The 16270-nt window shown below is 32.0% G+C and overlaps 1 protein-coding gene across 1 annotated transcript in view; it reads left to right on the top strand.

The window, feature by feature from the left end:
* CSTF3 (cleavage stimulation factor subunit 3) overlaps window positions 1-16270 on the top strand; it is a 62176-nt gene that overhangs the window by 34154 nt on the left and 11752 nt on the right. Inside the window, exons 4-13 of the mRNA XM_016147097.2 lie at window positions 8953-8985; window positions 9373-9470; window positions 10360-10426; window positions 10511-10545; window positions 10633-10759; window positions 12210-12287; window positions 13067-13229; window positions 15118-15227; window positions 15611-15727; window positions 15997-16071. Coding sequence (XP_016002583.1) covers window positions 8953-8985; window positions 9373-9470; window positions 10360-10426; window positions 10511-10545; window positions 10633-10759; window positions 12210-12287; window positions 13067-13229; window positions 15118-15227; window positions 15611-15727; window positions 15997-16071 — 903 coding nt within the window. The remainder of the gene's footprint in view (window positions 1-8952; window positions 8986-9372; window positions 9471-10359; window positions 10427-10510; window positions 10546-10632; window positions 10760-12209; window positions 12288-13066; window positions 13230-15117; window positions 15228-15610; window positions 15728-15996; window positions 16072-16270) is intronic.

Below are 16270 nucleotides of genomic sequence, written 5' to 3'. Positions count from 1 at the left end.
TAGCTTTCATTTTTACAATCATTTTAGACTGACCATTTAGAATTGGTATTTCACTACTAAAGTTTGCCAGCATGCCCTTTTAAAGTAAGCCTAGGTAATTTCTTTTAATTGCTTTAGAATTTTAGTAAAAATGGACAATGTATAGTTTGTCCAAGATAAAAAGATTAAATGTACAGCTTTTTGTGAAAAGGATAATTTGGAGATTATTTGATAAACATTTGAAAGAAGTTGTGAAATTACGTCATTTCAATTAAATAGAAATAAACTGCAAACAGGATTGAGAAAACTAGAATTGGGTCATAATACAAATGTTGATTCTATTGGATAAAATGATAAAAGGTAGCCAAGTTAGTTACAGGATGTAATTATAACTCCGGATCTAAAGTTAAGAGTTCAAATAGCACTGATTTTTTATATTGTAGTATTTTATTATGTAATTATGTAATATTTTAGTCTGATGAATACGTTATAAGTTTTACAGAATGAGGAAAATAGGTTTTTTCCATCTTCATAAATCTATATTGATAGAGAAATACTGGAAGGCAAGTTGCTCAAAAAGTGGAGAAATGTATTTCACTGAATTTGTATCCACTTTTTGAAAATCCTGTTTTTGAAAAGTGATTTTAAGAAAGGCTAGATGAAGCATTACCCATGATACTAGAGACCTCTATAAATGTTATACCTGATTCAGCAGTATTAAAGTGTATGTAGAATTAGTAACAAGGAAGTACATTGGAAAATTTGATGCCATCTAATGCTACTTAAAATTAAGCAAGCAAAATGGTATCCTAATAGGAATCTGTTAAAATGGGGAGGAAAAAATAAATTTAAAAATTTGGATATCAAAAAAGGGGAAGGAAATTGTTAATTAGTGAAAGTAAAATGATCTGTAGTAGAGGAGTGAGTAAAATAAAGCTTTTGTCCAATAATTCAATTGTTATTTTTTGAAAATAGCAATTCTGAGTTTTATGCAGTGAGAAGTATAGTGAGTGATGAAAGAATTGTAAAGACTTATACTTACTAAGGAGAAGTTAACTCAGCAAATGAGAGTGGGGTGAGATATTTTCTAAGGTGATGTATAAAAGTTCATATAGTAATTCTAGAGAAATTATATTATTGTATGATATTTTTAATTTGCCTGGAAGGATTTTCACTTTATTGAGGACAATTCATAAAAGCCGAAAATTAAGGTAGAAAGATAGAAAAAACTAAGTTAATGTGAAAGAAAGAAACTGATATTAGACCTTCAAGAGAAGTGAATCAGCACATCTACTTGAGCACTACTCTGGCTGTGCAGTACAGAATGGATACCATTTTTGACATCAGTGGCTTATAAACTTGGTTCTCTGACACTCCTGGTAATTCGAGGATCTCACAATTGTACACATTTCTCATTCTTGATTTTAGTTTACCATTTAGATTTATGCCATACATCAATTTCAAAGGAGTGATGAGGGAGGTGGCATAGTAGGGTTACAGTAGCAAAACCAATTGAGCTATAAAAATTAGTGACTTTGATACTTCAGACCAAATCACTCACTTTTCTCAAGTAAAATATCCTGCTCTATTTTCCTTAATTCAAAATTTGCAAATTAGTTATTTTTGAAAACTAATATTTGGCATGGTGTTGACAAAGTACTTACTTTGTCATGGCGATGAATAAAAAGTAGACATTTTTTAAGTAAAACAGGCTGAGTCTGTAAATGTTAAGTGATGGTTGTTGACAAAAGCCGTATAAATTGGACCAAAATCAAATTTAGTTTACTTTTAACAGTCTTGGTGAAAGTCAGTTTTACCTAATTTACCTAGCAATCATTTAACTTTTTTAGCTTTGTAGGCCTAAGAATTTGAGAGCATTTCAAAATGAATTTAAAATGGAAATGTTTATAACCAGAGAAAAATGTCAGTTAATTACTCAGAAGAGGAATTTACTCTCCCAAATCAGCTATATTTTTTTCTTTTCTCTTATAAAACAAAAACCCAACTCTATTGCTGTGAAATTGTTATAGAAATTTATTTAAATGTATAATGGAAATATGTACCAAAAATTATTTCACTTCTAGTGATATCAGTTTTGTCTAACAGTTTTGTGTGTATTTCTCGAGTTCGTCACTATAGATAATAGAGACATGTAGAAGGGGGGGAAATAGGTAGATGTATAGATAAACATACCAATGATGTATATATTTTTTGAATTTCCACTTTTAAAAATAACATGGACATATTTTCATTCAGTATTATAAATATATATCATTGCTTTTAAAGTGTATATATGTATAACCCATTCCATTGTTTGGACAAAGCATAATTTATTCAGTTATTCTGCCCTTAAGTCATTTAGGTTTCTAAATTTTCTGATTAGAAGGACTCTTGTTGAACATCCTTATACATATATCTTGCTACAGAACAGTACAGTGTTGTGGCTAAGAACTTGACCAAGTTATGAATCTGTTCTGCACCTCAGTTTTCTCATTTTAAGTAGTAAATAATAGTACTTTACTTGAGTGTTTTAAGGATTGAATGAATTAATCCTTAGTTACATATAAACTCCTGGAGTAGTGCTTGCATACATTAAATATTTAATAAATGTTACCATTAGTACTTTGTAATTGATTTCAACTTTTAAATTTAAATTTGTAATAGATAAGCAGTAACTTTCTTATACCCAGATCCACTAATCTTTTCTATACCCTCATTCCGTTTGACCTGTGGCATATCCCACCATCCATTAGGTCTCTTATATGTTCTTTAACTTCATAGACATAGTTTTATCCTTTTTCTTTTATCTCAAGCACTCAGTTCTGTTCCTTTCCTCTGCCTGGTAATGGACATTTTTGAGAAATTAAAACAATGACTCAAATACACATCTTTAATTCCACCATCTTATTTGAAAACCAATCTTTATCTCCTAATTTTAAACAATTTCTACCTGACTTATTTATGGTCACCTCATATAATCTAATAAAAAGTAAATTTTACAGCAATTACCATAACATTTTTTATTTTTCCCCCATGAAAAATATATTGTTTTTCCTCTATATGATTGTTTTTTCTTCCCTGTTACCCCATTTCCCCTAGGTAACTATTACCCCAGTTAAGAATGATAGCAACAGCTTCTTAGCTGTTCTCCCAGTTAATGCCTGCTTGCCTTATCCCATGGCACTGAAAACCACCTCTGTCTTCCACCCACTGACCGTACTGATTAGCCATAGTTTCCATACGTTCATTGTTGGGTGACACCCAATTTTTTGTGTATCAGATTTAAACTCTGCTTAGCTTTTTGGGACCCTCTGTAATGGACCGCCATTACAATTAGCCAACCTATTTTCCTAGTAAATATTCTTATGTGGATATCTTCATTATTCAGAAACTCATATTATTTCATTGATTTAAACTTTTTCGTTAATGGCCTGGATTCCAACTGCTCAGTGAAACTTTCTTTGGTAACTAGTTTGTATGGAACTCCTTTTCCTTTGAATTTTATAGGACATGGAGCATATATAAAATAAAATTATAGTCCTATATTTCCAATAATTTTATTTTCAACTAGATTATAAGATCTTTAATAAAATTCAGGTCCATATATCCTATACCACCTGACAAATCGTAAGCACATATTACAAATATTTTTCAGTTAGTTCAGAAAAGTAGATTAATTAATACCTAATGTGGTTAGTACAAAGAATCAAAATGAACATAAATTTAATTTAGAATTAAAGATAGTATTTTGGTTAACAAATTTTTATTTCAGTCATGAATGAGACATACTTTACATTCATGTTTAACAAATATGTTGTTTCTGTGACACATTTTAAATGCCCAAAAGAACTATGATTTTTTATGGGACATCAAGTTTTGGCCAGTCTGTTAAATCTAAATCTGTGTATATGTAGGCATATATTTGTAGGTACATTTAATAGGAAAATTATAACAGAATACAATAGATTGTAGAAAAGTTAGGTAGTACAGATAAGCAAAAGTTTTAAACTACTCACTTTATTTTCTTGACTCCCTTACTAAAATATAACTCCATGAGTCATAAAACTTATTTTATTCCACTACTGTATCTTCACTGCTAAAAAAGAGACTGCCGCATAGGCACACAATTATTTGTTGAATGAAATGAATTTGTTTGCAGACATTCCTTTAATAACTTTACTTGAAAATTGTGCCTGGCTGGTGGAAAAGAGAATAATCTGCAGTTACTTCAGCAACTTAAAAATTTGTTGGTAGATCTGAAAGTGCCATTCAACATTTCCCAGATTCTTTAAAACTCTGTCAGTTCTATAATATTCAATATTTTTCAGGGCATAAGATTGGAGAGCAGCAGAAAAAAGTGAAAAGGAGTAAATAGAAGGTGCAGTTTGTTTTAAGGATTCCATTGGCTTTCATGTTTCAGGATGGGGAATAAGGTTTTTAAATCAGGCAGCTCCTGCAGCTCAGATTCAATTTAAATTCATTGTCTTAAATTCTACAAAAGTGTGTAGGCTATTCTTTAGAAAAGATCTAGGGAACAAATTAGGAACATGAGTTTGCAATTAATTCATTTATTTATCACATTTATTTTAAGCATCTGCCATGTAAACTCACTTGAGATGTGCCCTAGCCACCCCCCCCCCAGTAGTGTCTTAAAACATAAGCATGACTTGTTCCAAATGGTTATTATATGAAAACCTAAACAAAATATATAGAGACTTACTTTTTCCTTTAGATTGTTTCGCTTGTTTACTTTCCTATATAGAATTATATCATTTGGGTTCACTTGTCAAAAATGTTTTTGAATCAGTTATAATTAATTGTACAGTTGCTGATGATTATTATAATTGACCATTTAAAAAATAACATTAAAAAAATTCTGATATTATAGGATTCGTTTTTTTCCTCAAGATGTATTTTAAGAAAAAAATATATAGAATTCGAGGAAATCAGCCAAAACATTATTTACATGTAGAAGTTTCTTTCTCTGATAAGAAAAATGTTAGCTTTATAGGCTTTTACACTAACATTTTATAAAATTCTCAATGAAATATGAAAACTATTCTTAGTTTGGTTAGAAAAAACTATTTTTGAACAGTTAAATATTGTGACATCTTTGAATCTCCATACAAAAATGTTCCAGGTAAAGGGCGCAGCTAATGTAAACTGTTAAAATAGATGTTACCACAGTTAGTCAAAGGTTTACTAGGTGAGACAAGCCTTGGTTGACCTCACAGATTGAGAGGACCTTGTCAGTTTACAATCCCTTATTTTTTATTTTTTATACCTACCCCACCTGGTCTTCCTAGGTGATCTCCCATCCAAGTACTAACCAGGCCCAACCCTACCTAGTTTCTGAGTTCAGACAAGATTGGGCTTGTTCAGAGTGGCATGGCCATAGACTTCTATCACACTAACATATAAATTGTTCGTATTTTGGTATATGTCCAACCATTTAAAAAAATTTTCACATTAGAATAACTTTAGACTCCTATTAAAAAAACAGAATCCCACACTTTTAACAATCACCTGAGACAATTTTTCGCACATTAAAGTGTGAGAACTGAAAACTAAACATAAGAGCCCCCATTATTTAGAGTTGCATAACATTACTTTTAATAGCTATGAGCAATTTCTAGTATGCTTTGCAAAATTATGTTTATGTATATAAAGGGCTTTAAATTGAGACTTTGGTTAAGGATAGACTTGAGAATCTCTGTCAAAATAAAATTAAAGCAGTATCAAGAATTTTTCTTTATTTTTAAAATTTAAAGCAAGCTTTAGTTATCAAGTAATTCCTGTACAAATGTACATAGCTATGCTAAATATATTTAAGAACATTTATAGGTTAAGATATTTTTACATAAATACTAGTAAACAATACCTAGAATAATACTCTTTTAAAGAAGAAAATGCAGTAGTAGTCGGATAACCAAAGGAAGGGTGTTCACAGGTTCTTGTTTCACAATAATGGAATTTGAATATAATCTGCATCATAACCTTTGCTTTTCTCTCATGGGGTAAATTATAATAACATTGCTCTTGTGTTAGTCAAAAGTGTCTTTCTACATGTATGTGTTGAACCAATAACAATTGAAGTAATAAATAATTGATGAATCCAAGATATAGGACCATTTTGTGTAGGAAAGAAAGTTTTTTTGGTTTATATTTCTTATATATAGACATAATTTTTACTGAAATATATAAATGAAATCAGATGAAGTACAGTCTGTTGTCTCTATTTTGTCTTCCACCCATGGAACTCTGCCCATCATAACTATATTAACAACTTAGTGTGTCATCCATATTTTCTCCATGCTCACAAAATCATATATAAGCATATATAAATAAGATTCATTTTTGATCATCATTTTACAGAAATGGATTATATTATACACATTTTTATCTTTCATTTAATAAAGTAGGAATTTCCCCAAACTACCCCTTGTAGTTATAATTAATTTTACATGGGTAGATACTATTCCATGATGTGGATGCACCATAATTTACCAAACCATTCTTCTATTGGTGGGCATTTACTTTGTGAACTTTTTGCTGCTAGAAAATTTGCAGTAAATAACTTTGTACAAACACCTTTATATCCTAGTGCTTTTATTTCTTTGTGGTAGATTCCAAGGGGAATTGCTAGGTTAAAAGATGTGTATTTTTCATTTGAGTAACTTTTGCCAATGACTTTCCTTAAAGGCCAAAATTATTCATATTTCTTACAGCAATGTGTGAAATTCCTTTTACTCGTTTTGCTTCAGTAGTGTTAACACACTTTTAAGCTTTTACCATTCCGATTGGTATTGTGATCTATTATTTTAATTTGTTTTTCCCATTTTATAAGTTTGCACATGTTGCCATATTATTTTTAACCATTTATTTCCATTTTGTCTCCTGGAAATTGCCTATTCATATTCTTTGCCAATTTTCCCAGTGAGTAGTTTTGGTTTTCCTGGTCTATTTTAAGAACTATATGTAACCTGTCATTGGTTTTGGGAAGCTAGTTGCTCGAACTCATCTTACTTCATTCCCACTCTCAACCTATTTACTTGTATTCAGCCAACCAAATGGATGCAAGGAAACCTCAGGTGTATGGCTGTCTCAAAGAATAGTGCTGGTGGAGAGCCTAAGACAAGGTATAAGAAACCGACCTACAGAAATACTTGGAACCTCTTAGCTGCCTTTCTCCCTCAGAGGAATGTGACATCAGGCAGGCTGAGTCCTCCCTCCCTGTGAGCAAAGATTTCTTTCTTGCTCTTTGTCAGAGGACTACCAATAGCCAATTTTCTGTCTATACCTGCTACATAGCTGCCATGGGAGAGAAGGTATCAACTGCTACTCTAAGACTGCCAGTAATGAGTTTCAGCGAATAGACAGAAAAAAATAACTGCACAGCTAAAGATCTAGCAATAAGAAAGGAATATAAAATCGTTGGGATAGGCCTCCAACAAAATGGAGCTGCTGCAGGAGAGAGACAATAACTTGAACAAGATAGTATGAACATAGTGAGATTGGAAGTGCAGTATTAAAAAACACTCAAACCAAAAACCATTATTTTTAAACCAATCACAGCAATAGGTCAAATTAAAGAGAATGGTGACATGGAGACTTAAATTAAGCGTCTTGAAAAATTTAGCTAAACAACTATTTTTGAACCTAGAGCAAAATTCAAAGAAAATGTAAAAATTAATAGAGTTTGAGGATAGAATAAGGAGACCTAATGTGTGTAATAGGAGTTTTAAAAGGAAAAAAGTGGGGGACTGGTGGAAGAGAGGCAATAATTTTTAAAAGAAAATTCTTGGGCTGAAAAAGACCTGAGTTTAGCTTCAAAGGGCATGGTGAGTTACAGGAAGAATTTGTGGTAATAATAATAAATGACAATTATAAGTCCTCACTCTACCAAGCAGTGTCCTAATGACTTCACCTTTATTAACTTGAGTCCTAACAACAGCCCTACAAAATAGGTACTATTTTCCTCCTTATGTAGATGAGGGAAAAGGTTGAATGACTGATTAGTCAGAATGTGAACCCAAGGGGTCTGACTCTAGAGCCTTGACTAAACTGCCTCAAAGGACCAAGACTTATATTTAGTTATTTCCCGTGAAAGTGTACGAACTGAAGACCAAGGGTAAATCTTACAAATTCCCAAGACAAAGAGTAAACAGACTATCAGCAAAAGTGACTCTCGTCGGAGCTCTTCTGTAGCATCTTAAGCCAGTAAACAATGGACACATTTATATATGCTACTGAGAGAAAAGGACCATAAGCCAAGATTTTTCTAATCAATCAGATTATTCATCTATCAGGGTGAAACAAAGATATGCTAACATATCACAATTGAGCAACTAATTCCACCTACCATCTGATGAAAATACTCAGGAGAAAAGGAAATCTAATAGTATTTAACCTTGGTTTCTGTACATGCCAGTCTTCCTGTCCAGAATACTCCCCTTCGTTACCAGTACAACACCTCATCCTTAACATCTTAACGTTTTTCAGGAAATCTTTTGCAAATCTTCAAGTCTGAGTTTTATGCTCCTAAGTGCTCCCTGTACTTCCCCCCCACCTTGGCACTTATTTTCCCCATAACATTGTAAGCTCAACGAGAACATGGGCAAACTATGCATGTTTTGTTCACTGGTCACCCCAGTGCCTAGAATATAGTAGTTTGCCTGAGTGACAAACATTTTTGTGTAGTCAAAATTAGCAGTTTCCTCCTGCCCTACTACGCCTTATATATTTATCTGTATTCATCTTGTTGACTATTTTACAAAATTTTAAATTCACAAAATTTCAACATAATATATGAAAATCTATTAATATAAGACTGGTTTACATAAGTTATATTTACAATGCATATGTCCATGTTGGGTTCAAACTTCTAGTAGAATTAATAGGAAGGTATAGAGATGAATTTACAAGATTAGTCAGAAAAGAATGTTAATCCTATATTTTTCTGTTTCCCTTTAGATTAAAGCTAAAAATTATGACAAGGTTGAAAAGGTGAGTCTTATTAAAATATACTTTGAATATTATGCTGAAGTTTAACTTGAAACTTATCATATATAAGGCAACTATAATAAAATATTAATAATTTTTTGAATCTAGATAGCAATTATATAGTTCATTGTACTTATTCAACTTTTTTGTATGCCCGAAAATATTTATAATAAAAATTTTGGAAAAGAAAAAGTGATTATAGTCTACTGACCAAAATAATGAGAATGATTTTGATTATCTAAAATTAGGAAAGAGGAAGGAGTTGTTATTTGTCTTTTATTTGTAAGATAAATTCATGAATGGAGCTGAACTTATTTTTTTAACATTCCATTTCACCCATGTACATGTGAAATTTAACCTGTGGGTTTTGATATTTTCTTGTACTTATAGCTATTTCAGAGATGCCTTATGAAGGTTTTGCACATTGATTTATGGAAGTGTTATCTTTCATATGTTCGAGAAACCAAGGGCAAACTTCCAAGTTACAAGTAAGTTAAATCAGGATCTTAAGAATGCAGGTCTCCCTGGGCACACAGTTAATCCCTCGGTAACTCACACCTTCTCTTAACTCGACGGTGAAAGAGACTTTAGGGTCAAAAAGTCGATATTCTTTGAGATGTAAGTAAACTTTAGGAAAAATATTTTTTAAAGAAATATTTTTAAAATATTGGTCTTATTCTGGAGAACTGAATCATCTAAGCTCCTCTTCTATATTCAAACATTGAACATTTGCCACACCAACTCACTTCATTGACAGGCTTGTCAGACTTAATAAAAAGCATCTTATTACTTGTCGTGGCACCACTCTTAGCAGGTTACCATGCAATGTGCTACCTAAGTATTCCAAGGCATCTTTGATAATTCTGTTATGTAATCTCCCTGCTATGAGTTACACCTGCACATCTATCTTTGCTGACTCTAAATAATGGCCCTTCTCAAATGCTATTTTTATATATAACAAAGAGGCAAGTATTTCTATAAATAGAATTCTACCTTTTCTTCATTATTGTTTATTAGAGAAGTTCTTTCTAAATTTTAGTTCAGAGCTAATAGATCTTAAGATATAACTTATCTCTTTAAAATCAGATATTTTCATGTATTACTCTGCTACATATAAGATTAGGCAATTTTAAGGATATAAAGATAAGTTAAAATCTGGGCTTTATTGTTAATAAGCTCACAAGCAGTAAAAGAAAGTATATAAATTAATGACACTGACAAGTTAAACAAAAGAAGATGTCTTAACATTCTTGTTTATATATGCAAAAGGTTCAAATGCTGTTCTGATCATATGATGAGAAGTTATGATGATAAGTATAGTTGTAGATATATTTTGATAACAAAAGTAATTTTAAAAAAATATCTCATTTATTTCAGGGAAAAAATGGCTCAAGCATATGACTTCGCATTGGATAAAATTGGAATGGAAATTATGTCTTATCAGGTAGAGTTAAAAAATTTTGAATATATACACTAAATAAATTTGAAAATATCAAGAAAAATGCTAATATTTCATTTTATTTTTTAGATTTGGGTGGATTACATCAATTTCTTAAAAGGCGTGTAAGTATTTTTATAGTTTTTTTTTTTCCAGTGTGCAGAGTTGATTTAGCTATAATGTAATTGATGGCATTTTTTATTGAACACCAGGGAAGCTGTTGGATCTTATGCAGAAAATCAGAGAATCACAGCTGTCCGAAGAGTTTATCAGCGGGGTTGTGTTAATCCAATGATCAACATTGAACAACTCTGGAGAGACTATAATAAGTATGAAGAGGTAAATCAGGCCAGAGTAGTTATTATAACCAAGGCATTTTAATTTTTATGCATTGTGGAGTTGTGGATTCTAGCCTTTCTTGTATCAGGTACCTGGGTATCAGTGATGCACATGTCTGTTTTTACATTGATTGTAGTGAAAGAACTACTGATATTTCTGCAAGGTTTTGAGAGTCTGATTTTACTGTTGAGTTATTTTTTAGAGAATATTCTGGGAGGATTATAATTCTTACAAAACCAATTTTATTCAATGCTAAACTATACACACACAATCATACACATATGTTGCCGTAGATCTCTTATGAAATGGTACCTTTTGAGGATTGTTTTTCCAGTAGTAACAATCAGTTGCAATATACCTCTTTCACCTAGTTACAATGATTATTGGCTTGCGTTTGTGACTATTGGAGCTGCAATCCAAGATTTTTGCCTCATTAATATATGCTTTAACCAACTGAGCTAATACGTAAACATGCATGCCAAATAAACTCCATCATTAAAAGAAAGTTCCTCATATGTCCACTGTTATTTGGAAGAACTATGTAGAGTATTGAAACCATCCCCTCATAGGCATAGCAGTGATTCTCTTACATTTTGGTCTTGGGATTTAAAACATTTTTGAAGACCACAAATTTAACATATTAGAGTTAAAACTGATTAATTTTTAAGATATTTGCTAATTCATTTAAAGTTTACAATAATAAACTCTTACATTTTAACTTAAAAAGCATTAAAACAAACTGTATTTGTCAAAAGAAGAAAAAACTTAGTGAGAAGAGTGGCATTGTTTTGTATTTTTACAAATTTCTTTAATATCTAGCTTAATAGAGGGTAGCTAGATTTTTATATCTGCTTCTAAATTCCATCGGTTATGATATTGAAAATCATGTAGCCTCTGAAAAACTTCACTAGATATTTGTAAGAGAGGCAAATCATGTTTTAGTACTATATGAAAATCATTTTCATCTTATTGACACCCCTTCCCACGAAAGGGTCTTGGGGATCAGTAATCCTTGGACTACTGTTAGAAAACTGCTAGACAGGAATGATATTGTTTATGTCTTGTTACTACCTCTGCATTTATTTTTCAAGTTATGCAGACCTAGCTAAAAAAGAACTTTTAGAGATAAGCTATGACTATTCACTAGATGAAGCTGTACATCATTCTTTATTAGTAGAATTTTATATGAAATAATTGATCCTTTCCAAATCATTCCTTATCTTTAGAAATTCCTGGTATGTGGAAATTCACTGCCAGTTCATAACAGACATAAGCACACCTTCCTTGATCTCTGAAACATAGTGTGATTGAGCCTGTATTTTACTAACCAAAAAAATCATTTAAAATAAAGAATTTAAAGTACTTTCATAAATGATTAAATTAATTCTATTGTGGTAATATTAAAATATACTTAGTTTTAAAATAATATATATTTTTCTCTTTTTTTTAGGGTATCAATATTCATTTAGCTAAAAAAATGATTGAAGATCGGAGTAGAGATTATATGAATGCTAGGCGTGTAGCAAAGGTATGAAATTCTATTAGGCCACATATTTTAATGATCGTTATGAATGTGTCGTTTACATAAAAGCTTTCTATGTAAGGTATTAGTCAATATTTTCAATCATGAGCAATTTTAACTAATGACAGTTACATTGTCTGAGTGGATAATATTTTTTAAATGAAATACGTCTTTACAGACATGTTAAAGGACAAAATAGAATAAATTGAGTTTGGAAGAAATTATTTTTTAAAATATAGAAACGTCACAGGGACAAGGTTCTAATTAGAATTGATAAAGTAGTTTTTATCCTTCCCTCCTATTTGCTTATACATATCTGAATGCTATACAACTCTGTTGTCTAATAACATAGCTCTCAGGGACAGATTTTTATCTCATGTGCATTCCTTTTTATTCACTGACACTGTGTGAATTTAGGGAAAATAATCTAGTAATATAAACTATTTAAATTTAGAAAGACAGATAGTTTCTCCAAAGACGGCAGTCATGATGGCACAAGACCATCTGTCATGTTTGTCTGTCCTGGAGAGTGACCTCCTAGATCACTGGAGAGTGACCTCATAGATCACTGGTAGCGAGGGCCCAGGGATGTTCTGTTCACATAGTCTTTATAACCTGTTCTTAGGTAAGTAATCCTCTGTTATCTTTCTCCCATCTCTTAAATATTTTTTAGATTATTAACAAAATGGTATTTGGAAGAAACAAAGTATTCCAAACTGATCAACTTTGTCCTGTATATCTGAATTCTCATGCTCACCACAGAATTCTAAATGCTTGTTTTTTAGGAATATGAGACGGTAATGAAAGGTTTGGACCGCAATGCTCCCTCGGTGCCTCCTCAGAATACTCCTCAAGAAGCTCAGCAGGTGGACATGTGGAAGAAATACATACAGTGGGAAAAGAGCAACCCTCTTCGTACAGAAGATCAGACCCTTATAACAAAAAGAGGTAATAAGATTAACTCTCTTGGAACTCCAATTACATGTATGTTAGGCCACTTGATATTATCCCATAAGTTAGCAAAATTGTTTTTTAACCCTAATCTTTTTTTCTTCTATGCTCTTCAGATTGAGTAATTTCTATAGATCTATCTCCATGTTCACTGACCTTTATTTTATATATCCAATCTGTTGTTAAACCCATCTAGTGAGTTCTTCATTTCAGATATTTTACTTTTTAGTCCTATAAATTTTCATTCTAGAAATATTTGTATTTTTTATAGTTCTTTTTTTATAGTTTCCTTTTCTCTTTTGCAATTCCATGTCCATTACTATCTTTTTCTTAAATCCTCAAACATATTTATAACAGTAGTTATAAAATCCTCACATACTAATTTCAACATCTGGGCCATCATGGGGTTGGTTTCTTTTTCTCTTGACTATGGGTCACATTTTCCTGTTTTGTCACAAATCTTGCCATTTAAATTTTTCTTTTGGACATCAGATACACAAATGATACATTGTTAAGACTTGATTTTGTTATCTTCCTCTGAAAAATATTGAGTTTTATTTTAGCAGGCAGTTAAATTATTGGCAGATCACCTGGTTTTATACTTTTAAGATGGGTTTTAGTTTTACCCTTAATCTCAGGGTAAATCTCTTAGTCTGGGACATAGTCTTTACTCCTAAGGCATAATGGAAAGTACAGAGTATTTACCTAGACCCTCTAACTTGATGAGACTGAGATTCCAAACTTGGTCTCCATTACAGTGGGCAGCTACTGAGATATCTGTTCAGCTCTTTCAGCCTTCCTGCTTTGCTTTCTGCTTGGGCTCTTTGTAATCTTTCCCATGTACATACAGATATTCTAGGTGTCAACTAAAGATTTGAGGGTGTTTATGCCCAGATTTTTACATTCCACCTTCTGTGGCTCTCTCTTTTGGGGGGTTCCCCTTAATTTCCTGCTGCTCCTGTAACTCAGAACTCTATGGTACTTACCTCTAGCCAGTAAGACTTGAGTCTAGTTATCCCAGAACTGTACATACATGGTGTGCCCTTGAGGGGAAAAGCCACATTAAGTATGGCTTTCATCCAGTGTGGTTCCGATTTTTTAAAGGCTGAATCATCCCTCGTTTCTGTATCTTTTGGTCATTCTCCACTGGCTTTAAATAGTTCCTTTTTTGTGTTTTTCAGTTTATGATTTTTATTTTCAGGAGATTTAATCTGATATAAACTACTCTGCCACTGCCAGAACTACAATTTGGAACTTTTAAAAATTCCTCAATCTTGCCTTGCTCACTCACCTATAGGCCTTCAGAAATACTGGTTTTTTGTTAGTTTGTTTGGTTTGGTTGCTTTTTTGTTTGTTTTTTTCCCACACCATTTTTGTATCTACTCCTGTCCTTCCTACACTCCACTTACTCTTTCATCTGACCAGCTTCTATCCCTTCTTCAGGTTTCGCTTTAGATGTCAGTTCCTTAGTGAAGCCTTTCTTGAGTCCCTAAACTATGTTAAGTCCTGCTGCTGTAAGTTTCAAGAGTACGCTGTACTTTCCTCATCACAATACTTATTACTTTTTATAATTGCTTTCTTAATGTTGATCTTTTCAATATACTGCAGACTTCTTGAGTGTAGGAAGTTTTATTCATTGTTGTATTCGTAGTGTCTTTCACATTCCTAGCATATAGTTAGTGCTCAATATATATTAACTTAATAAATGATGGATGGAAGGGGCTTGGGTGGATGACAGTGTAAGAAATCACTAAAGCTTTTTATTTCTAATTATTATTCATTATTGTGGGCCCTATCTTAGCCTAATAATTTAGTTGTGATGCTTACATTGATAATTTCATATATAATATTTATTTTAATTGAATTTTGTGACTGTCTTCCTTAGTTATGTTTGCTTATGAACAGTGCCTGCTCGTGCTGGGCCATCACCCTGATATTTGGTATGAAGCCGCCCAGTATCTTGAGCAATCAAGTAAACTGCTCGCAGAGAAAGGGGTAAGTATTCCTTTGGCTTCCTTTTAGTCTTTTCATGGTTTTGGTATAGTAATAATTTGTTAAATATAGAACTCTGAATTTTGATAATAAAGGGTGAGTGTTAAAAACTTTAATTTATGTCAATATGAATCTTAGTGACACTCTTACATGATTAGACTTCCTTAGTTAGAATTAAAATACAGTGGCTGTTTTTAATGTATTAAAGTGATGAATCATTTAGAGTACTTTATGATTCGTCTGTTAAAATAATGGAAGAAGTCTCTGAAATATTTTTAGAATCCAGAAATGTATATGTGTTCATATATATGTATATAATTAGTGTGTATTTTATTCTCTGAGTTAATTAAAGTTATTGAGAGTGAGCTTTTCCTTTTTTTTTCTAGGATATGAATAATGCCAAATTATTTAGTGATGAAGCTGCTAATATATATGAAAGAGCCATAAGCACTTTATTAAAGAAGAATATGCTTCTTTATTTTGCATATGCAGATTATGAAGAGGTGAGTAAAAATATTTAGAACTTTCTTATAATCGGATTTTTTACTGCAGCACTGATTTTTTTTTTTTTTTTTTTTGCTGGCTGCATCTTGCTGAGCATATTGCTTTTGGTAGACTGAGATGATGCAAAACGAATGTTTCTTAGGCCTCGGCTCATTATGTTTATGCTCAAAGCAGGTGCTGTTGGGGGCGCAGCCTCTGGATTCCTCAGAGCTCAAATCCTGCTTGTTTAGAGTATATATTTATATCCACTTCTTCTCTACCACCTTAGAGTCGCATGAAGTATGAGAAAGTTCACAGTATATATAACAGACTTCTGGCCATTGAGGATATTGACCCCACCTTGGTGAGTAACTCTATGAATCTCTTTCCCACATTTGCAGTCTGCTTTAATAACAACAAAAAATTATTTACATGCAATAAAATTCACTGTTCTTATTGTATAGTTTTATGTCTTAACCAATAACATCGAGTCATGGGACCACCATCAATTAAGATATGAAACACTTTAATCACCCCCAAAATTCCTTCATGTGACCGCTTTG

The sequence above is a fragment of the Rousettus aegyptiacus genome, unplaced genomic scaffold (assembly GCF_014176215.1).
Source record: "Rousettus aegyptiacus isolate mRouAeg1 unplaced genomic scaffold, mRouAeg1.p scaffold_m13_p_5, whole genome shotgun sequence".
Lineage (NCBI taxonomy): Eukaryota > Metazoa > Chordata > Mammalia > Chiroptera > Pteropodidae > Rousettus > Rousettus aegyptiacus.
This window is presented reverse-complemented; position numbering and strand designations above follow the sequence as displayed.